General features: G+C 42.0%; 2 protein-coding genes across 2 annotated transcripts in view; both read left to right on the top strand.

The window, feature by feature from the left end:
- Positions 1–8829, top strand: part of mtrr (5-methyltetrahydrofolate-homocysteine methyltransferase reductase) — a 31041-nt gene extending 22212 nt beyond the window's left edge. The window contains exons 13-15 of the mRNA XM_069667346.1: positions 458–550; positions 5738–5917; positions 7747–8829. Coding sequence (XP_069523447.1) covers positions 458–550; positions 5738–5917; positions 7747–7891 — 418 coding nt within the window. The 3' untranslated portion in view covers positions 7892–8829. The remainder of the gene's footprint in view (positions 1–457; positions 551–5737; positions 5918–7746) is intronic.
- A 6919-nt stretch (positions 8830–15748) lies between these two features.
- Positions 15749–16864, top strand: LOC138596227 (serine/threonine-protein kinase pim-1-like). The gene has a single exon (XM_069667849.1). The coding sequence runs from the start codon at positions 15749–15751 to the stop codon at positions 16862–16864; it is 1116 nt and encodes a 371-aa protein (XP_069523950.1).
- The last annotated feature ends 7632 nt before the right edge of the window (positions 16865–24496 follow it).

The raw sequence follows: 24496 nt of genomic DNA, 5'->3' as shown, positions 1-24496 counted from the left end.
TGCTTTGTGCGCGGTGTGTTGCCATCGCATGCTAAGGATTCTGGGAGCTTTGCCAAACTTCTGAGCCACAAGAGGAATCTCTTTTGCAGGAGCATTTTTTTTCCTTGCATGCAAGCACAGTTGGACACACAAACATTGAGTGTATGCGAAACACACACACACACACAGACAGAGCGCAAGCCGGAGTTTCATTTTCAGTAACTGTTTATTGTGATGGCCTCTATCCTTCTGTTTGGGTGAAATTTGATAATACATATAATGTCCTCGCTGCGGCACACACAGTCGTTTCCGTGCATTAGGCAATTGTGGCACTCAGTGTACTGTCATTGCAGACAGTGCTTAATGGTGTCACTACTCTTCTTTAACCTCTGCTGGGAGGAAGGACTCGCTCTCCTCCATCTGGCCTGGTCGTCTGCGAGTATTGATTGACCGCTAACATCCGCTGTTTGACTTTCAGAGAGAAGGAGAAGCGGGAGAAGCCTGAGGCCACGTTTGGCGAGACCTGGCTGTTCTTCGGTTGTCGCCACAGGGACAGAGACTTCCTGTTCAGGTGAGATGTGTTTTTCTGTTCTTTTTCTGCATCATACATTAATATAGTCACAACCACCAAACATCCTTTTATTAACCCTTTCAGAGTCAGGCGTACTGTTCTCTAGACCAGCTCCCTCTTCACCTTGCCACTGCATATTCCATGTTTTGTCATCTGTGACCTGCATAATGTCGCTGTCTGTACACATGACGTGTTCTTGAGCATTGTGTACAATATTAAGCAAAAGGCTTAAGATGTTTTGAAAGACATATAGGAAGAAAACATACGAAGCCACGGCAACAAGGTCGAGTGAACAGGGAGCTACTTCTTGCTGCATTTGCATGTAATTGTGACCCAAGGCAAGAATTTGTATAGAGGTTATATGACTTTTATTATTGTCGGCAGTTCCTTTATGAAGCCACTTCCAGTCTATGAAATATCCTGATTTGCCCAGCTCCCTAAAGAACTTTAATATTCCTCCTCTTGTATTAATTTTTTAGCATAGAGTAATGCTCATCTTAGGAGGCCATTTAGCTAAACGGCAAATATGTAATGTTAAAGGTGCGCTTATAAATATTTCAATATTAAAAACGGATTAAATATTATGCAGCTTGTAGTGAAAACTCACAGAGAATTATTATTATCATTTGCCTCAGAAGTTCTCCAGCACTTCGGAGCATGTTAGCATCTTTCAGCTCGTTTCAGTTTCACTCGCTGCGACTTTACTGCTTTGTTTTCCTCTCACTGCTCCCATGAGCGTACGTTCAGGGTGCAGCAGGCAGCTGTTTCAACTAAAAAAAGGTTAGGGACTAGAAGGTGAACATAGGCCCTACTCAGACCTGGTATTATCATGTGTCCTGAGTCATCCAATCACAAGTGGACAGCTCTAAGCCCAGCTGTTCACACGATCTAATTTTCCCACTCTGTTCGCAAATATGTGGATACGGGGAGAGTTGGCGGTGCTTGATGTGGCCCAGGACACGTGCGCACACACTGCCAGAGTTTGTGGTTAAATGCATCCCGGATCGGAGTGATCGGATCTTATTGCGTCCTCAATCTGTCCTGGGTGTGTTCACACCAATGGCTGTATATATAGATGGACGATGCATCGCCATCTGCTCTCATTGTACGAAATTGAAGCTGAAATAGCCCTGTGGCGGGCGCTGCCATCTTGCTATGGTGACATCATTTAGAGCCAGAGTTGTGGTGTAGTGATTGGCGGGTGCCGTAGCCACTAGCCACGCTAACCAAAACACACACTTAACTTAAAAGATTGTCAAAGATCCCGCACGCCAACACCACAGCTTCTTTGTGTTGGTCTGAAGCAGACGTTCACGGATATGGAAACTTCAATGATTGTAGTGCTTTGGTTACGTTTACTCTCGCCGTTCTTCCTCTACTCTGCTAATCAGGAACAGATCGGCTGCAGGAGCCGTATTGGTCAACAGAGCTGTCAATCATCCTTTTTACAGCATCAAATAACTAATTAACAATAAACTTGTTGGAAAAATGAAGTTTGAGATTTTTTGAAAAATTTGACGTGTGTTTTGATTTTATAATTCGACTCATGTACCATCTGTTAACATGGAGGAGGCGGGCTTTATGGCCTATACTGCAGCCAGTCAGCAGGGGGCGATATAGATGTTTTGGCTTCACCTTTAGGGAGCTGTCATGTCGTCCATCATTTTATACAGTCAATGGTTCACACCTGTACTCAAGGCTGTCCACTTGTGATCCAATCATAAAAAACCACATGTTGATACCAGGTGTGACCGGGTCAGAGTTTAGCAATTAGCATTTAGCTTCTTTGGATCGGTGGAGACCAAACAGAGCTGAAAGGAGACTGAATATTCTCCGTGTTATGACTTAGAGTGAATGGAAGTGTTGCTGCGTGTCCCTGGATATGCAAAAAATCTACTGTTTGCCAATACACCTATCAAGATGATCCTTTAATTCAGTGCTCAAAACTTTCCTCAGTCAATGCAGCTGTAAAGTTATAGAAGGCGAAACCCTATAGAGATCTGATAAGGGATTAAATGTGTCCACTGCAGAGAGAGAGGATTTAGAACTGACAAGCAGACTCACTACCAGATGCAGATTTGATAAATTGTAACTGAACCAGCCCTATTGTTTATTACCTGGAGGGGATTCTCACTGTATATTATAGTATATTTATTTGTTTAGTGCTCAACACTGACACAAAGCTATATTATAGACAGGACTGACTGTGTTTTGAGGAGAGTTGTGGTCTTGTTTTCCATCTCTACAACGTATTAGGAGTCTGTGAAATTAAATCCAACAGATTTTAGCAACTACTTGAGTTGACCTTTTTGTCTCGTTAAAGCGCTGTAGATTGACATCCACCTGAGAGTAGATCACTCCTCTGATCTCTCCTCCTCTGCTTTACTCTCTTAAATACACACTAATTGATCGTCTCCTGCCAGTATCAGCGGCACGCGTGCACTAGATGCCGGTGCACCGATCGAGTTCTGCTGCAGGATTAAGTACTGTGTGAATGGATTAGCATCCTTAAACACACACGAATAGATCACAGAGGATGTTGTTTGTTCCCCTTTGTTTCCTCTATCCCTTAGTTAAATACCGACCCACCGGCAGGTAGAAGGCTGTGTTTGTTCACAGTGTGGGCTTCCTCTGATGAACACCCCCACAGTGTTGACCAAAGCGATTAGTCTGTGTTTTTATGAGCCACCCGTGAAGAGTTGTACTCGATTTAAATAGGTTAGCAGAATGAGAGCAACATACCTGCAGTTGAATTGGCTGCCCGCGTTCATCGCTGTTGGATTTCTATCAAAGGAAATGCAGTTTGATGTCTGGCGTTGCCTTTTGAATGCAGAGACCTGCTTAGCATAGTTTGTAGCATTTCAGATAAAGTCATAATGCCATGCCTTCAGGACTGCCTTAATTCTTCGTGGCGTAGATTCAACAAGATTTTGGTCCATATCGACAGGATAGCATCACGCAGTTGCTGCAGATTTGTCGGCTGCACATCAATGATGCGGATCTCCCGTTCCACCGCACCCCAAAGGTGCTCTATTGGATTGAGATCTGGTGACTGTGGAGGCCGTTTGAGTACAGTGGACTAAACGGTCATGTTCAAGAAACCAGTTTGAGATGAGCTTTGTGACGTGGCGTGTTATCCTGCTGGAAGTAGCCATCAGAAGTTGGTCATAAAAGGATGGACATGGTTAACAACAATACTCAGGTAGGCTGTGGCGTTTAAACGATTCTCAATTGGAACTAAGGGACCCTAAATGTCCATTACACCACCACCATTGTGACCATACCGTCCGAATGTGGCAGCAGAAATTGAGACTCATCAGACCAGGCAATGTTTTTCCAATCTTCTATTGTCCAGTTTTGATGAGGCTGTGCGAACTGTAGCCTCAGTTTCCTGTTCTTAGCTGACAGGAGTGTCACCCAGTGAGGTCTTCTGCTGCTGTAGCCCATCTGCTTCAAGGTTCGACATGTTGTGCGTTCAGAGGTGCTCTTCTACATACCTCAGTTGTTATGAGTGGTTATCCGGGCATTTTCGCCCGGAGACCTGCAGCTCATTGGATATTTTCGCTCGGTTTCAACTTTAGCATGCCTACGTGCCTAAATGCATTGAGTTGCTGCCATGCGATTGGCTGATGAGATATTTGCGTTAACGAGCAGTTGAACAGGTGTAACTAATAAAGTGGCCGGTCAGTGTTTAGAATTAACAGCTTTTTATTCTATACAACAGAATGTTGCGCCAAGATTTGACCCAATCTCTGATCTGATTGTGTTCTGAATTATTCCCACATACAAAAGCCAAACAAGGCGAGCGATGCGGCTGAACGTCCCCTCTGAGAGGTTGATGCCAATCTGCCTTCTCATCAAACTCTCCTCCCTCCTCTCCTACACTTATCCTTTCCCCCCTTTCCTCTGACTCCCCTCTTCATGGATCATAATTTCATGCAGTAAGGGAAACATATCCGAAGGCCTGCTGAGATCACGTCAGGGTCCGGGATATCGCCACAGGCTGTTATTTGTATAAACACGCTGAGGAGTCTGGGGGCGTCCCGGCTCGACTGTTTTCTAAGAAGTCAGCCGTCTTTTGTCATCCGCCTGTTCCTGCTCACACGGTTATCAATCTCTCATGATGCATATTCAGATGTCGAGCAGAAAAGACTCCGCCATCCTTCTTCTTGTTGCTTTCTTGTTCAAACAGACTTTTTAATCACATATCTCAAAAGAGCACGGTTTCTTTAATAATGACTCTTTCTCCTGTCAGAGGTGAGATTGTAAACAACAGCAGGAGAAGCTCAATTTCGGATGATTCACATTAAAGAAAGACAATAAAACTCATCTCCACCTTTAACATTTGCACCACAGCGCCTGTGCGTTATTGGAAATTGCCTTATTTTAGTCTCGGGGTTACTGCAAAACACAGACCCCCGAGGCAGTGACCTTCACCCATGCTCTCCGAGCCGCAGCTTCTTATGAGTGTGCGTTTGCCCGTCCCGCGTCTGTTCGTGTGTCTCTGCTCATTCCGACTGCTTAACTTTAACCGTGATGCTCCGAGCCTCTGTAAACCCTCGCTCCCTCTCCACCTTTCTCTTTCCTTTCCGTCCGATAGCACCCCAGGCCCTGTAAAAACACCGAGGCAGAAGAAGGAGTATTAGTTGGCAAGCAGACCACATAGAGCGAGCAAGGTTACACCAAACTGCAAGGCTGCGAGGATTGTAAAAAAAGATGCTTTAACAGAAAGTCAACCTTGCTTATGAAATCCAGATTTTTCTGCACTTCTCTCGTTAAACATGAAAAAAATTGGTTGTTTATCCGTCAGTTTTCTGTTTTATTGAAGTGGACAGGTTTTTTGTTCTTAGGAAATGTTTTGCTGGGGGGTTCATATGTCTTGTTAGGTGGTTAAATTTCTTGTTAAATCTTAAGGGAGCGTTGGCTGTAAGAGGGTAAACAGTCAGTATGAAAACTGTGTTGAATTCTTGGCATCAATACGCCTGCACTTTCTACATATTTCTCAGTTAGAATAAAAACATGAACAGGTGCTATCTCACAAGGTTGGTCTCTCGCTTTGGAAAACTTTCTTCATAAATCAGGAACAACCTGTCCAGGATTACTGTAATCACCTCGGAAGGAAATTGGATTTATAATTACCTAAAATGTTTGGATGTGTCTCTGCAACCCTTTTCTCCTTTCGCGCAGAGAGGAGCTGGAGGGATTTGTGTCCAGCGGTACCCTGAGCCACCTCAAGGTGTGTTTCTCCCGAGACGACCGGGAGGAGGAGGAGGGACGACCCAGATACGTCCAGCACAACCTGCTAATTAACAGGCGACATGTCACCGACATCCTGCTCAAACAGAACGGTTACCTCTATGTCTGCGGGTAAGATGATAATAACAATAATAGATTCAACTCTGTCTTCACCTCGCGTGGAGGCGTCATGTTGTTGCACTTCTGTGTGAAAAGACTGCTGAGCATCTGACTCGCAGCACTTCTCATAATCTGCATGTCTGGTCTATTTTTGTGATGTGTCAGTGAGGCCTCGATTGAATGTGAGTTTCACATTTTTTGGTGTGAAAAAGTGAAAACTGCATAATTCTGTGTTTTTCCAGAATGACATGTTTAAAAAGGTCTCCTCTGAAATGGGCTGTTCAGAACAGCTGCAGGTTTCTATATAGACCATTGCTTTTGCTGAAATCGACCAATCGTCATTCACCGTCATTCACCTCAGGCTGCCTTCTTGCACTAGCTTGAAGTCTAGTCGCCAAGATTTCAGTTTACCATTCTGGCGATTCTGGCTTGTACATATAAGGCCGAATAACCGATCCTAGAGCGGCCATGTGTTCTACAACTTTGGAGTGACAGTGCAGTGCAGCCCCTCCCCCACGTTTGCGACTCCACGAGAGGGAGGGGCTACATGGTCACTCCAAGTACTGTCAGCCAATCATGTCTTACGGCTTGTTTGTTTCAGAAGAAAGGAGAGGCACTCCAGCGTCTTTCGCTGGGCCGTTCCTTTCAGAGGGAGGGGCGCAATGCACGCTGGGTGTTGTAGGATTGTAGAATGGGCCAAACCACGAGCTGTTTGTACAACTTTCTCCACAGCTATGGAGTCAATTTCAAATATTATTGCTTCTATCGATTACAGGGAACACCAGCTTTGACTGACAGTGGCTTTTTCCAGGGGCCAATTGCTCCTTCAAGACTGAATCTAAAATTGCTGCCAAATTTAGCACTGCATGATAAGATGCATATGGATCTTCCTCCATACTTTAAATAAGGTCTGCCTGTTAACATTTACAGATCACGGTAAAGGCAGTGAAGGCACTCTCACAGTATTTCACAATGTACAAAAGTAGGTGATGAAACTATGTGACATGGATATATAATGTTTATTTCTGCTATTATTGTTCTGTCTATGAAAACAAACTCCTGTTAGCATAGCAATCTTTCCCCCCTGTGTAAAAGCTCAGCAGAGAGAGCGAGACAAAAACAACACACTCCTGGAGACATGGTGCCTTTGAGATGCCGCAGTAGACATTGGAATTGTGTCAGAGACATGACGTAGCCGTGAAGCAATTCAGCGCCAAGTGCAGCTGCAGACTTCACCTGTCGGCCGATGACAAGTTCTGCTTCCAGCAAAGCAGATATTTCATAAAAAATTAACAAAAGGTGCTGAAGTGCCACGCATGAAAGCAAGTTGCTCACAAACTCCCGTCTCTAACTCCCTTTGCTGCTGCTGACCTCACGCTGATGCAACAACTTGTACAGTTTGGAGCATTCACCGTGTATACATGCCTTCTTTTCCCTACTTCTCATGTCTAAACATATTGTTTCTGTCAGTGTAAAGAAAAGAAAAGATGCCAAACACACCTAAGCAAGTCAAATCAGGCCAACATTCGTATAGCTGTATATCACTTCGTCTATCCAGAGGTGTCATCTCTCATCACTGCCAGGCCCCTCAGTTCACCTTTTGAGTAAATGATCTTTGAAACATCAGAGCTGCTTGAATTCCTCAGAGTCAAAAACTTCACTTTAGGTCCACAGGATGATGAATCTCACACAATATGCTGCCACAGCACGATAGAGATTTCAGCAATTTCCTTCCAGGATGCACTCCTGGACTGGCAACACTTGCTGGTTCCACAAAAAAAATGTGCTTTCCACTGTGCTTAGGACTGTGATTTTTCTAACACTCTTTTCTTCTCCACCAGAGATGCTAAGAACATGGCTAAAGACGTGAACGACACCCTGATGGAGATGATCAAAACAGAGCTTCAGGTGGACCAACTGGATGCAATGAAGACGCTGGCGGGGCTGAGGGAGGAGAAGCGATACTTACAGGACATCTGGGGTTGACAGCGGATGAAGAGATAAGCTCATTCTGCAGAATCCAGTTAAAAAAAAAAAATCAGCACGCTCAGCTGTAACCCCAAGAACCGTAAAATTGCGGATGCTGAAGCCCGGACTTAGTTTTACACCACCCTGTGCTCTTAAGATGGACTGTAGCATGCTGACCCTGGGATATCAGTCCACTACATCATTTTGGTCTTTGCTGTTTGAACAGAAATGACCTTGGTCAGGGCAGTGGTGCTGGAGATTGGTCCCGCAGTGTGAAAATGCTTTTAGTGTTGACAAGCCTCTTTCCTCCCTTCGTCCTGTCGAGGGGGGGGAAAGGCATTTACTTCCGTCGGCTCTGATGGAGTGACTTTGATGAGGCTGAGAGCGGGATGTAGCTGCAACCTAGATGGAAACAACAGAGCAATCTTAAACAACACACACACCGTAAATTGTTTATTGTCGATCAGGAGTTCAAGTTATGAAGTTTCATTTTTTGGGGATTTTTTTAAACCACCTGAATGCACCATTGTTAACCTCTGATATCACAATGACTTTAAATTCTTTATCTTTTAAATAAATTAGTATTTCAAAGTAGTTTTGATTGATTGGTTTGCTGTACTCTTAAATGGTATCATATTTTTATCCAAAATGTCCTGGATATAATAAAGTTTTTATGCTATTTTGGAGACAGTTTTTAATAAGTGTTAGCCTGAAAAAGTCCTTGGAGTTGAGGGCATTTTTAAGTGATTTATAATTCAGTTGCTTATTAGAGAAGTGTGAATCCCACTGCTCTAAATTTATCTAACTAACTTTGTCTGTCTGCTCCAGCCGACTGCCAGTTTGGAGAGGATGAACTCCAACTTTTCTAAGTCCTGCAAACCCAACTGAAATCTCTCAAACTGTGGTCCCTCAAACAAACACAACTGTGCCTTGTGTGATCAGGAATTAAAACCAATTCAGCGTAAACTATTGTCGTCTCCTGCTTTTCTTTTACTGTGCACACAGGTGTGTTTGTAGATGACCTTAGTACTGCGTATTTCGAGTGTGTGACTGTGAACAAGTGGTGCATGTTCAAGAGGCAATGGCAATAATTTGGGAGCTAATGAACTGTGATTGATTGGGAGTGATTGTTTTATTTAAATTTGGAGATAATTTGATTGTTCAAGGTGACTTTGGTCAGAAGATGAAGGCGTACTCTGTTAATTGAAGGCTTTTCGCGATGGGCTTCTTAGCACAGCGCAGAGCCCCAGAGAGAGAGGCTTCACAGAATTAAATCTTCTAACAGCAGTCTTTTTATTTATAGTCTTGTAGGAAGGGGAGAGAAAAACATGTTTACAATCTCTGCCGCCTGTGCCGTAGATGACACCCCATTCGCTGAATCTCTGAGCCGAGTAAACAAAACATGCACTGTCGCAGAAAACAATCCCTGATGGTGAATAATTGGTTTAATACATTGTGGTCGACGGTGGAGCTGTCCTTGTGTTTGTCCAGGCGGAGCCTAGTGCACCTCATCGTCCTCATCTTTCAGTGTCCTGCTGCTTCGCCCAAGTCACAGGAGTGGAGGACAAAATCAAAATAATGATGCTGTGTGCGCCTAACAGCACCACCAATCTCATCTCACGCACACATGCACACTCATGATGATACATAGCCTCCATTTAAACCAATTTGTTTTTAGAAAAATGACACCAACTTGCATCAATGCCGCAACAAGAAGGAAAGTTTCATCAAAGTGGCACGAGCCTGATCGTTATGGTGAATAATTTTAGAACCACTAAGTACACTTGAAGCAGCACTGCCCTTATTTACCCATCTTATTAACATACCCTCATCTCTATTTAAAAAATGACCCCAGCTGTAAGACAGCGAACCTGCCGGCTGCTCGTGTCACCCTGTCCCGCACCCACCTAGGACTGATGAAGTTTTAAATTATGTCTTCATAATTAAAAAGGTTCACAGTGGCGCTTTTTGTCCTGCAGCGTGAGCGAAAGACGAAGCTGTGGAGACGGTCAGGAATAAATCAAAGTGCTGGAGGTCAGTGCGACCGCAGAACAGTAGCACCTCCATGATAGATACCCCCTTGTTAAGACGGGCTTAAATGAAGCAGAAAGATGTGTGCGGAAGATAATGACTGTTATTATGGAAGTGTTGAGTGAGCCAAGTGGGGAGATGCACTTGATGTCAATGAGCTGAGAGATTTTAGAAAGACCTGCTTAACATGCGGCTTCCTGGTGCAGAAAGTACAAGGCGTGATGATGGGGGAGAGTAAGTGGAACCTCCCACTCTTTCCCTCCCTGAGCTCTGTTCAGAAGTGTGCCTTAATTAGGCCAGTGACAATATGTCCAATTCATTTGGCTTAGGTCTGACTTTCAGAAGTAAATACCAAGTAAAAGTTTTGTCCCTTAAGACAAAACTTAAGGAGATTGAACTTTAAAAACCTGTGCAACTCTGTGTGTGGGCATGTTGAAGGTCATTTAACCAACATTTAACCACAAACAGACGTTTCCATAACAAAGGTTGCTCAGTTTCCATGAACAACTTAGCTACTTTAATGATGACAACATGACCATATTCACACAGCCGCCATATTTCTCTTCCTTCCTTGTAGCCTACTGCATAGTTCCAGGTTTTAAGTTGTGTATAATGAGGGTATCTGACAAATCATTATCTTTTCACTGCTTCTTGATTGATCATCAACTGAAAATCCAAAGGGAAATCATGCCATATCACAAGTTAAAACAGCATATTTGATAACCAAATAGCGACAGGTAGAAAACAGCTAATGCTAACATTCAGCCACTTACTACAGCCGTGGCCAAAAGTATTGAGAATGATAGGTATTGGTTTTCACAAAGTTTGCTGCTTCAGTGTTTTTACATCTTTATGTCAAATGTTACTATGGTATACTGAAGCATTTCATAAGTGTCAAAGGCTTTTATTGACAATTACATTAAGTTTATGCAAAGAATCAATATTTGCAGTGTTGACCCTTCTTTTTCAAGACCTCTGCAATTCGCCCTGGCATGCTGTCAATCAACCTCTGGCCAACATACTGATGGCAGCCCATTCTTGCATAATCAATGCTTGGAGTTTGTCAGAATTTGTGGGGTTTTGTTTGTCCTCCCGCCTCTTGAGAATGGACCACAAGTTTTCAATGGGATTAAGGTCTGGGGAGTTTCCTGGCCATGGACCCAAAATTTCGATTTTTTTGTTCCCTGAGACACTTAGTTATCACTTTTGCCTTATGGCAAGGTGCTCCATCATGCTGGAAAAGGCATTGTTCGTCACCAAACTGTTCTTGGATGGTTGGGAGAAGTTGCTCTCGGAGGATGTTTTGGTACCATTCTTTATTCATGGCTGTGTTCTTAGGCAAAATTGTGAGTGAGCCCACTCCCTTGGCTGAGAAGCAACCCCACACATGAGTGGTCTCAGGATGTTTTACTGTTGGCATGACACAGGACTGATGGTAGCGCTCACCTTTTCGTCCGGTAGCCGGTCCTGGCGCTTGCTGGACTTTCTTGGGTGCCCTGAAGCCTTCTTCACAACAATTGAACCTCTCTCTTTGAAGTTCTTGATGATCCGATAAATGGTTGATTTAGGTGCAATCTTACTAGCAGCAATATCCTTGCCTGTGAAGCCCTTTTTGTGCAAAGCAATGATGACTGCACGTGTTTCCTTGCAGGTAACCATGGTTAACAGAGGAGGAACAATGATTTCAAGCACCACCCTCATTTTAAAGCTTCCAGTCTGTTATTCTAACTCAATCAGCATGACAGAGTGATCTCCAGCCTTGTCCTCGTCAACAGTCTCACCTGTGTTAACGAGAGCATCACTAAAATAATGTCAGCTGGTCCTTTTGTGGCAGGGCTGAAATGCAGTGGAAATGTTTTTTGGGGGATTAAGATCATTTCCATGGCAAAGAGGGACTTTGCAATTAATTGCAATTCATCTGATCACTCTTCATAACATTCTGGAGTATATGCAACTTACCATCATAAAAACTGAGGCAGCAGAATTTGTGAAAATGTATATTTGTGTCATTCTCAAAACTTTTGGCCATGGCTGTAGCTTATATTACCATGAGCTAGGAACAGGCTAAAGGTAAATGTAACTGTTTGGTTGTGTTACGAGATACCAAACTTCCTAACCAGGAAGTAGCTAAATGCTACAATAAGCTGTTGTCTAACAGTAGCTCATATCACATGTTGGTAAAACTACTAAAAAATATTTTCAACTATATTTTACTCTTTAGCTTCACTTAGAGACAAGCAAACATGAGTATTCAACCACTTATTAGCATAATTTGCAGTGACCTACAGAGTGGCAGAACCGTTTTGTAGTGTAACGGATATTATAGAAAAGGCGTAAATTCGTAGCTTATGTAATATTAGTTAGCTAGTACCTCTAGCAAGGGTAATATTACCTGGAAGCGGTTGAACGCTAACATAATTTGTTGTCTAAAGATAGCTAATATTGATGATGGTACGATGTTGCCTCTAGGCAACATACCCATTTTTGGCCTTTTACACTCACACAATACATCCCCAGTTACGATGCAATACTTTGAAAAAGAGCTAGGACCATAAGGAACCGATAGCACTCCTTAAATTTGGTTTGACACTCTGGAGGCCAGCCTGAATCCCTTTTTTGCAGACTTTCTCACAAGGATCAGCTCAGCCATTTCTCTCCACAAAAATGGTCTGAAAATGTCTTTTCTTGGCCTTTTTCAGTCTGGAAAAAAATTGATTCACAATAATAGATGAGTAAAGCTTAATTTCTAATAGTTTAATGTACTATATTTGCTAATTAAGTAATGGAAACTTGTTAAAATGCAAATGTTGCCTTGAGGTGGATTCACCATGACCTTTTAATATTGCGTATTTAGGTATATATACTGTTCAAAAGCATACCAGTTATCATCATTTTCTCTTTATCTCTACAATTTAACCTAGATAAATTTGATGTAGTAAAGTAAAGTTCAGGCTATTACTGTACACTGTAGGCTATAGTCTACTATTACAGAGAACTTTTTGAGTCTTTTTTGCAGAGCACAAGCTTATATTTTGTATATTTCTTTATACTCAGGAGACTGGCAGACACAGATGAAATTGAAAACAAGCATTCAAATGGCATGCATTGTAACCTGTTGAGGCTACTTAGTATTTTCCATGTCTTTTTAAATACATTTTGTTCAAATTTGAAACAATAACTTTTTTCATTACTTACCATTATGATACAGTGTTGCCTCAAGGCAACGCACCCCAAAAAGTACTCCCAAAAAATATTTTCTTGAAAATTTCTTCAGATTATTTTTATTTGGTCTATTTTATGACAAAAAAGCACTCCAAAATGTTTTTTCCCAACTGGCATCATAATGCGTACCATAGGAGGATATGATTTTCAGCTTTTTAGCTTAACCCAGAGAACTGCTCATACTAGCATTTAACCACTTACTAGTGTATTTTTCCGTGAGCTAAAAAGTGCCTGAAGGTTAATATTGCAGTTTTGTAGTGTTACTGATACTATAGAAGTAAATTCCTTGCCAACATTAAATGTAGGTAACATGTTCCTAGGCAACGAAATATTGGCCAAGAAGTGGCTGAATGCTAACATCTATAGGTTGATTTAACTTGAAATAAAGCCCAATGTCCCTTCAGATTTCCTCTATCAATTGTCTTTTCAGTTGCCTTTAAGAAGCAGTGAAATTATGACAAATAGCACAGAAGCTACATTTATACAACTTACAACCCAGAATACAGTGGTACAATACGCCTGCATTTGAGCTGTCAGAAGAAAGAGGCAGCTGTGAATACAGTGAATTTATCTTTGCTCAAGCCCTGTTTCTGTCTGTTGGAGGGATGGCGTTTTTATTTAGTTTGGAGGCTGTGCTGCTGTAGAGAAGTCTTTTTTGCATAAGTGCAGTCAACAGAAAGCTTCATCTTCTCAAACTTCTTCCCTCACCTGTGTTTTACCATTAAAGGAGACACTTCCACTCTGTCTCTGCTGTTCTCAGTCTGCAGTCAATGACCCAGGAATGTCAACTCAGCTCTTTGATGTGGCATCAATGACACATACACACACATACACACACACACACACACACACACACACACACAGGTACACACTGAGAGCCACAGTCAGTCTCCTCTCCTGGGTCCCAGCTGTGCACAAACACTTAAACTTCAGCATCTGTCAGGAGTACTGCAGGAAATCTATGTTTTTATAAAGAGGCCGCACCGCTTCTATTGAGTTTCCTGTTTTCTCTGTGAGATGCCAGTGTTGTTCTGGTCTCTGTTTATTGATGGAGCAGCAGAGATACTACTGCTTCCGAATTGGAGGAAGAAACATTTGCTATAATTGATGCTGGCAGGAGGAGAAAGTATTCAATAAGAAAGTGTTGCTCTCCCTGAGGCTTCATAGAAATATTTTTTGCTAGAACCAACTGGCCATAATCTGAATAACTAAAATTTCTTGTGAGCAAAATTTTACGTCACCAGTTTAAGAATGATTGCACACACCAGTCAGGTAGGCTAAATGAGAATATTTGATTTGGAAGGAAATTGTCCATAGTAGGTGTGAATTTGAGTTTTTGACAGGATCCAGGGCTGTTATTTCTATCTATGAACATTCTAACAGATCAATACATAAAAAACACACATCTTAGTAGCTGCTGAGAATGGTCAGACATGACTGGATCTAACATGACAGGCAGAATGATAACCAGCAGTGATATGTGGAAGTATTTTTATGAAGTAAAGAAAGAAGAAAGACCAGTAAAAGCAAGGTAAGGTAAACTTTCACAACATAAAGTGATTAAATGATTAACCATTTATTAAAGTTCCCATGAAATCAAGTGAGGTGTAAATACAGGTTGTAGAATCAAGTACCACCCTGCTAGCTGATTCATGGGGACTTTTAAGCACAAGTAGAAAACAGCAGAGACACAGGCAATCTTTTGGATGGAGACAGGCAGAATTTGTAGCTGAGATGACAAGGAGTCGCAGAAGTTACCGACGGAGCATATCGCGCCAGAAAGGGGGCAGAGATTAATGTGTCGACACTGCATACTGCAGAGTCATTTGACCCTGGTCTGAATGCTGGTTATAACCTTTCCCATTAACCAAAAAAAACGGGTGTTAGCGGGTGTTTGTAGGTTTTCGTGTTAGTGGGTAAGTGGAGGAAAATGGATGGATGGGTGGATGGATGGAAGAACACCAGTTTGGAAATTACTAAATCATTTCTATCGCTATTTTCCTGTTGTCTCATTTTGCGTTGTAACAAGACGGGAAGAAGTATTATAACACTGCTGTCCAGCACTCGGGGGTTTAAACACACATGTTTGCTTGGAAACTGTAAATAACAATTCAACACAGTGCTTTTACAGATCAATACAGTATCACAAAACAAATTATCACAAGTGAATACATTTTATCTAACACTATGAATGGAAACAACTGAATAACTACATTTGAAAAACTACATATAGTTTACATTATGAACCATTATGTGAGACAGAGAGTTTAAACTGTTTATCAATGAGCTTTGGCATTCATGTATTTAATCAATAAATGACTGACAATTGATGTATTAATGTGAACTAATGACTTTTATTCACACGTGCGTGTGTACGTGCACACACACACACACACACACACACACACACACACACACAGCAGAATTCTAGAATCTGTCTAATACAGTACAGTGTTCTATCGCTTTGCTCCTTTATTCCTTTATTCCTTTGATCCTTTGTTCCTTTGTTCCTTTCTGTTAAAAGTTTATAAGGTTCAGACTCGACTCACCAAGTCACAAGTGTTTCTTCACCTACAAGTCAAGTCACTTTCTTTAAACCACCTTCAAACCACCAAAATTGTCATGGATTGTAACACAAACCATCAAAACTCCAGCCAGACCTTTCACGGTAATTTCCCTGCTCAGACCAGTGGAGGAAACAGCACCACTGGTTCTGACAGAAATGTACCCGCAAAGAGGAAGAGGACCTGTGAGACTGGCTCTGCAGGGGCCAGAAAGACAAGAGCCTCAGAAGATCCAGAGCACACCTGGAAAAGGCAGAGGACCTCCGATCCTGAACTCTCAGTGGACAACGCGAGACTGAAGAGGAAACTCTCAGAGCAGGAAGCCACACCCAGAAAGAGGCAGAGGGTCAGCTCAGACGCCGTAGATAAAGCCAGCAGACGTGAATTCGAGGCCAAATACAAACAGCTAAGCCAGCTGGGCGAGGGAGGCTACGGGTCCGTCTACGCTGGCGTAAGGAGGGCAGACAACTTACCTGTGGCCATTAAACACATTCCCAGGGACAGTGTGACCGGTGTCACCCTACAGAGGAGGACACTCCCTCTGGAGGTGGGCATCATGCTGAAGATCTCCAGTGGAGCAGCAGAAGGAAAATCCAGATCCATTTCCCTGCTGGATTATTATTTTCTGGACCAGGAACTCATCCTGGTCCTGGAGCGTCCATTCCCTGTGGTCGACCTCTTCGACCACATTGTCAACAGTGGAGGGTCCCTGCAGGAGGAGGAGACCAGCATGATCATCAAGCAGCTGGTTGAAGCAGCCCGGGAGCTTCAGACAAAGAATGTTTTCCACCGCGACATCAAGCTGGAGAACATCTTGATTGACACCAGCACTGAAGCCCCGCGAGCGAAGCTGATCGACTTCGGCCTCAGCTGCTTCACCAAGAAGAGCTCCACATTTAAAGTCTTCTGCGGCACCGTGGACCACATCCCACCTGAGTGGTACCGGAGCAAGACCTACAGGGCCGGTCCCACCACAGTGTGGCAGCTGGGTGTGGCCCTGTATGAAGTGCTGCACGGGTGCAGATTTGGAACAAAAAACTTCCTCAGCGGCGAACTAAAGATCAGCGATAAACTGTCTGAAAGCTGCCTGGAAGTTCTGCACTTCTGCTTACACGAAGACCCTCAGGAGCGTCCCTCCTTGGAGCAGCTCCAGCTCCATCCCTGGCTCACATAAGCCTACCCCCCAACCCCCCCCCACCCCAAAACCCTCTTTACCCTCACCCAAACCCCTATCCCTTATCCTAACCCCTATACTCCCTAACATTCCTACCTCAAACCTGCCTCCTTTGAAATGACATTAAGGAACACTTAACTGCGTCCTAATGGAGGTTTGTTTGAAACTATCCCTTTAATGTTGTAATGCTTTCTTTAAAATGTTGCATTATTGACATATAGGGCATAGGGCATAGGGCTCATCCTGGTCCTGGAGCGTCCAGTCCCTGTGGTCGACCTCTTCGATCCCATTTTCAACAGTGGAGGGTCCCTGCAGGAGGAGGAGACCAGCGATATTTTATCAAGCAGCTGGTTGAAGCAGCCCGGAAGCTTCAGTCAAAGAATGTTTTCCACGGCGACATCAAGCTGGAGAACATCTTGATTGACACCAGCGCTGAAGCCCCGCGAGCGAAGCTGATTGACTTCGGCCTCAGCTGCTTCACCAAGAAGAGCTCCACATATGAAGTCTTCTGCAGCACCTTGGAGCACATCCCACCTGAGTGGTTCCAGAGCAAGACCTACAGGGCCGGTCCCACCACAGTGTGGCAGCTGGGCGTGGCCCTGTATGAAGTGCTGCACGGGTGCAGATTTGGAACAAAAAACTTCCTCAGCGGCGAACTAAAGATCAGCGATAAACTGTCTGAAAGCTGCCTGGAAGTTCTGCACTTCTGCTTACACGAAGACCCTCAGGAGCGTCCCTCCTTGGAGCAGCTCCAGCTCCATCCCTGGCTCACATAAGCCTACCCCCCAACCCCCCCCCACCCCAAAACCCTCTTTACCCTCACCCAAACCCCTATCCCTTATCCTAACCCCTATACTCCCTAACATTCCTACCTCAAACCTGCCTCCTTTGAAATAACATTAAGGAACACTTAATTGCGTCCTAATGGAGGTTTGTTTGAAACTATCCCTTTCATGTTGTAATGCTTTCTTTAAAATGTTGCATTATTGAGATATTCCCAAGTAAATAAAATGATTCGAGCAAATAATACTTTGAAGTCTCTGAAGCTGTGTTAGAGCGAAAAAACAAAAACACAACATAACTGAACATCAATATGTTTTGTGTCTATTGAAATCTGATGACAGGTGTTTATTCATTTGTGCCAATATTTCAAGACTATGATCATTATCATGGATTATTCACTGAGATAACTTTTTAGCTTTGGTTGTAGAGAAGAAAAAAGGCATGAAAAGAATAGAGCAAAATACATTTGACAGTTGTTTATTACATGCAGTTACTTAAGGACGTCTTCACTGCGGCAGAAATTGGAATCCAATTTGAACGTCTTTTTTTTTAATCTGAGACGTATTCACAACCTGAACATTTTCATAAATTGTTTGAAAACATCGTTTTAAATGATATTCATCAATATTGTGCCAGTTTTTAAAATCTTTTCAACAGGAGCCATAGTCGTCTTTAAGGGATGTTGAGCCTCAGTTGTTCCTTCTTTTGTAGCTCCTTGGCATGATAGCTTTTTCTAAAATGTTTAACATATGATAAACCAAACCAGGTGTGTCATTCTTCATTGACATACAGTTTTATGCTTTAGAGACTTGACTTAACTTCAGTGCATGGTGCAGGTAAGTTGAACCACTGGCTCGATTTACCCCACAGCATTTGTCTCACTTTGCCACATTGACACCATTTTGGAAAAAGCTTAGCAATTCAGGCTAATCTTTAGCTAAATGCGTCACTTTGTTTTATACGTTGGCACATCACCAACATGTGTAATACGCATTTTTAGACCTGTATACATTTGCTTTAAAATAATATTAATTATAGCTGACATGCAAAACATTTACTCTGATGAGTAAAAACATGTTTTTTTCGTGTGCAGAAATACTAACCACTTGTCCCATGTGCTTTTCACGAACAGGGGAAGGTACAAATGATGGGTGCTTCCTGAATTTATGTTCACGTGACAATAAATATGCACAGTTGTCTAGAAACAGTGGGTGGGTCAACTTACCCACCGGCTCGTCTTACCCCACTCTCCCCTACTGTGTGTCCAAATAAATTAAGTAGGAACTGCTTGGCTCATCAAATGTATGAATGATGTCGCAGTGATGGATGCTCTTTCTGTCTCCATTAGTCAGAGAAATGTAAAAATTGGTTGGGCATTTTTAAACTTACAACGACGGATGAACACTTAGCAGAATTTATAGCCTCCGCCGTCCTCGCAGCCATAATGACTTATGCAAATTGGAGGTTAAGTGCTGAGATGAGACTGTTCAGCAAAAAAAGGGATGCATGTAAAATCAAGGATGGATGGAGGAGTAATATAAAGTTGTGTGCACTTGACATTTATCTGTATATGTGGTTCAGGATAGTCTGATCATGTGTTACCATTGAAATCAATATGTACTTGACTTTACATTCTCCCCATGCCTTGCCTGTCAAAGTGCATCTGTACCATATCTTTGAAGGTAGATATAAAAAGGATGAAGGTTTAAACTGTCTCTTTATAGTTCCTTTGATATCAGTGTTTTTTTTTGCACAGAGACACTTAAATGACTAAATAAAGGTCCAAGAAAGAAGAAAACCAAGAGATTTAGAGGGTCAATGCAGCGACGCTTCTTTTTAAAGGAATTTAGCTCACGAATCATTGCGCTATCAGCAGAAAAAATGACATTTCAGTCATTGTTTTCAATGTGAATGGGCTTCTAAAAAGATAATGACAATGCCTTAACGCAGTCTTTTCACCGTCCTCTTGCTAAAACTCCACCGTGGCAGCGCTGACTGTCTTAATCTTACCCAGCACCTGATAAGCAGCCATGAGCCGTCTGGAGAGTGGGGCTCATCAGCGGCAGATTAATGTCCAGCTGTACTCTCTTCACTAGCTGTGAAAGGAAGGCAGAAAGTAGAATGACATTGTGAAGAGGGAACGATTAACTGTTCGGACTGTAAAATTGGGTAAAATACAGAAGAGGAGCAGAGATTGAGAGGTGTAAGAAAACAATTTTCCCGTGAGGAAAGAGCAATGAGGAGATAAAAGTGGTGAGGATAAAATACTGAATGACAACAGGTACAGGTAGGAGTTGCAGAGAGAAATGTAAGAGGTCTCTGACTTTGAATTTATTACAGTGCTTTTGTGCAGCGGGAGGTGAAACCTGGGTGAGTTACAACATAACCTGACCCTTTTTCTGATTTGACTCCTGCAGAGATGGCCTCAGAGTCACCCCGCAACACACACACACACACACTTTTAGACATTAATAAAAAAGTACACTGCAAACTGCTGGGTTTCTTGCGTAACAAGGGTCCAAGAGCAATGTAAAAAGTTTACACCTTCATCACTGCACCGAACGTGGAAAAGAAGTGATATACAGCCCCTGAGGCGAGAGAATGCATTAAGGATGTATTTAAAAATGAGCGACGGTATGTGTGATTAATCATCTTCCCACAACGCGACAGCCCATGTGCATGTAATGGGACGGCTGGGATTTCGCTCAGTAATTACTGTTTTATTGAAAAATCTATATGTAAGAAGAGCAATTACACAGGTTACAGCATAAACTTTGTATTGCAGTAAATATCAGCTTTCAAGGCAAAGCATGCATCAGCAAAGGAATTATGTCTTCTGTTCATGTGAGAGATTGGGCATTAAGTGAACGTGATATGAAGAGATATACATATTAGAGTGGAGATTAAAAACTGCATATTGCCACAGGGAAACAGACTACTGTAAAAAGTAATATTTAAAAACAGACTTAAAGTCCACTTAATATTAAGTCTTAAACTGCTTGAATAAAGTTTCTTAGTGAAATCCAAAGTATTTAATTTCTGCTTCTATGGGTCTTTTAATCCATTACATCATGAAGACGCGTTGAATTTTGGACTTGTTGTCTTCATCGTTAAACAACCACCATTGCTGATGAACACATATTATATGTACACTACCTTGGCGTCATGTTCACGGGTGAGGTAATGAATTGTAGTTTTATTCGTGTAAGTTAAATCTGGTTTAGTCATTATGTAAATTCATTCCAATGAAATACACGCAAGTAATTTTAGCTAATGTAAACACTCCTTTCAGGCCCAGATGTGGTGTGACCCATGTTTCCCAAAAGAAAGGAGAACAAATGAAACGCACCAATAGGCCTACCTTGAATAAAATTAAGATAAGATAAGATAGTACTTTATTATTCGGTTGTTGCAACAGCACAGAGACAAGCAAGCACGAAGTAGCAAGAAGCGTCATGAGTCATTCTAGTTTAGTTATGGTTTTGTCTTGTATTTCGGTGTTCAGTTATTATTCCTTGTTTTACCTTGTCACTTTGTCTCCCTGTCATGAGTTCTCATTGTTTAGTTTTGTGTTTAGTGTATTCCATGTTCGGTTCACTTGTGTCTTTTTGATTAGATCATTTCCTGTTTTATGTTGTCATTTTGTCTCTCGTGTTGGTCCACTTCCTGCCCTTGTGTTTCCCGCTTGTTTGATTATGTGCCCTGCCCTGATTGTTTTCACCTGCCCCTTGATTGTCTCACCTGTGTCTGATTAGCCTCACCTCCTAAGTTTATTTAGTCTTTGTGCTCCCCTGTCTCGTGGCCTGTTCATTGTCGTCCTTCTCTGAGGTTTTTTCTATGTCCATGATGGATATTCTTCGTGCTTCCCCTGACCCCGCGATTCCCTTGGATTACCTGTTCCTGGTTATGTTGTAAGTTTTTTGCTCCGCCTTTTGATTTTCCTTTTTGTCTTTTGTTGGAGTTAGATTTTGTATTTGCATTTTTTGCCTTCTGTTTATAAAACCTAAGTATAAGTCTGCATCTGGGTCCTCGCCTTTTTGGTTTTACCACAAACCCTGACACCAAATACAAATAGAAATAGGAATAGATACAAATTAAATTAAATTAGATCAAATTAAATTAAATGAGGTATATACAACTGGTATACAAAAGTGACAATCTAAAGTGACATGATACGGGATAAAGTGACATATGGGTCATAGCAGCAACATTTAGTGTCAAATAAATACAGTATGTTATATTACAGTATGTCTTCGTAGAGTATAATGCAGTTTGACATGGAATATGAAGTCAATTACAGTGCATGTTACAGCAGCAGAAACAACATATCAGGTGTAATGATAACTTTATATAGTTCAGTAGTATAGAGGTAAGTAGTAGTAGTATGAAGACATAACAGTATATGGCAAGTGTATAATTAAAGTCAGATCAGTGGAGGGACACTGAGGAGTGAAGGTGATGAGTCACTGTCTGTTGGAGGGCTGTTCAGCAGGATGACAGTCTGTAGCTTCCACTGCTGTTGTACAGTCTGATGGCAGCACAAAGAAAAACCTGAAGCGCTCAGTTCTGCACCTCGGCGGGATGAGGTGCTGGCTGAATGAGCTGTCCAAGATGGCTTTAATTTTGTCCCTCATCCTCCTTTCAGCCACTGACTCCAGAGTGTCCAGTTCAAGCCAAACCAACTTTTATGCAATTATTCTTTAGACAAGTACACAAATCAACAAAACGAATATTGTTGTGACAGTTTAATGTTGAAATGTTCCATTAAACCTTTGAACTATATTTTATTTCTGGACCTTGTAGCCTTTTTCTTATTCCTTACATCTAACTCCTCCGCAAGAAAGCAAAGGGCAGTAAGCTGCTAGCTAGGACCATAAACCATATTACCTCAACGGCCATTTTCCTCTGATGTCACTCTCAGGGCGGGAAGCTCAAATGCTGTTTAAATGTTGTACTGCTGTGTTTCAGGTTGTCAGTTGTATGAATGTTGGGATTAACTAAGGGTGATTAATAAGTAACTGTCATGGTTTGGAGTTTTTGTGTTTGTATTTTTTCCTGTGTTCTCCTTTTCCTCCTCCCCTTTGTGTTTCAGGGTGTGCGGCAGGAGGCGTGGCTGACCTGCTTTCTGTTTCGTGGGCTGCAGCTGAGGCACACCTGATTCTTGTTAGACAACTAATCATCTCTCCATATAAACCTGGTCTTCACTCCAACACCTCCTGTTCGGTAGTGCGTCACAGAGTACTCTTGTGTTTCTCGTTCAAATTATTCCCAGTGTGTCTCCCGTGTAAGTCTGCCTCAACATTTTTCTTCTCTCGTTTTTTCTAGTGTGTGCCTCGCTGTGGTTTTGGTCAGCACGTCTTCTGCCACCTCCTCTGGAGTTTTTTTGTTCTGTGTTCACCAGTTAACTCTGCTAGTTTTTTTATTAAAACACTTGAACTGAGCCTTGTGTTCTCTCTCTGCTACTTCTGGTCCTTCCAAACTGAAAACGTGTCAAACTGCTTGACAATCAATAGTGGAAACACATTGGGCTATATTTCATATAAAACAAAAGCTAATGCTAGTCTTAAACCACATAACATTACGTTAGCTACGAAGTAAATACCTAGCTAACAGAACATAAGCTAGGAATTTTATCTTTCCTATTATGTCGTGTAACACTACCAGAAAGTAATATTGGCCTTCAGCTAGTTAGTCATATAATTCAGTAAGTGGCTCGATGCTAGCGTTAGGGGTTAGTAGCTGTAGCCACTGTTAATTGTCTATTCAGTGACTTATCAACCAAGAAGCTGTGTGGCAATGTTTATTAGATACCCTAAATTGTACGCGACAGAACCTGGTATACAGCAGTATGACATTAGCATTTGAGCTTCCGATCCTTAGCATGAATTCATAAGAAAATGGCCACTGTGTGACTATGGTCAGTTGACAACAAACATTTAAAGACCGTGTTCAAAGGCCTTTAGGCTATACAAGATTTAAAAGTGAAAAAAAAACCCTAGTAAAGTAGAGCGGTAAAGCCAAAACAGTTAGCTGAAAGATGCTAACAGGTGGAGCTAAGTGGAAAAGTTGCGTTTTAATATTTGTAGATTCAACACTGCAAGCTTCTTCTTTCCCCTTATGCATTACTTATTAACCATAGTTAATACAAAAAATAATCATTAGTGCATAAACTAAATTCAACCCACTTGATATTTAACTCACGTAGGCTACACTAGGGACAAGATCAAATTGAGCAAGAAAGAAACACTATGAGAAACCCATTTGAGTATCATATTACAGAATGCATTACATCAAAGGACCAAACTATTGCACACCCACACACTCAGTTATGGATCTCATTTTTTTCCAGAGAGCCATTATACTTGAGTTTGATCCAGAGCTAGTGATTAAAAAGAGCTTAAACATGACAGATATTTTTTGGAGAAGTGATGTTGCAACAATACACTACCACGACTGTTGCTTAGTAACTGGTGAGGCACCTGATCTTTCATCATTGCAGTAATATTAGAAAACAAACTTTATTATTTGCAGTCAGCACATCTTAGTTTTTAAGTATTAGCAACAATACAACAAGCAAGCATGATTTGATTTTAAAGACAGTAATAATAGAAGAAGAATTGAAGGACAAGAAGCACTTCAGTGACGAGTGGCACAAACTTGATCACATTTTCTAAAAGGAACAGTTTTTGCAGGAATAAGGATGATGAGCAGAAATATTACTCACCTCATTTACATCTTTGTCGATCACTTCCTGCTTTCTCGGAGACGATTCTCACAGCAGACATTTTCTCATTCTATGGAAGGCACAAGTGTTACTAATAACTTGGCTAACAATGGCTTTGTTCTGTT

This window comes from Semicossyphus pulcher, unplaced genomic scaffold (assembly GCF_022749685.1).
Source record: "Semicossyphus pulcher isolate SPU_LCO1_2020_fin unplaced genomic scaffold, fSemPul1.0.p SCAF_18, whole genome shotgun sequence".
In the NCBI taxonomy this organism is placed as follows: Eukaryota; Metazoa; Chordata; class Actinopteri; order Labriformes; family Labridae; genus Semicossyphus; species Semicossyphus pulcher.
The sequence above is the reverse complement of the archived record's forward strand: the minus strand, read 5'-3'. Positions and strand labels throughout refer to the sequence as shown.

Excerpts from the sequence above, each read along its gene's own strand:
- LOC138596227 (XM_069667849.1), top strand. The coding sequence starts at position 15,749 with ATGGATTGTAACACAAACCATCAAAACTCCAGCCAGACCTTTCACGGT.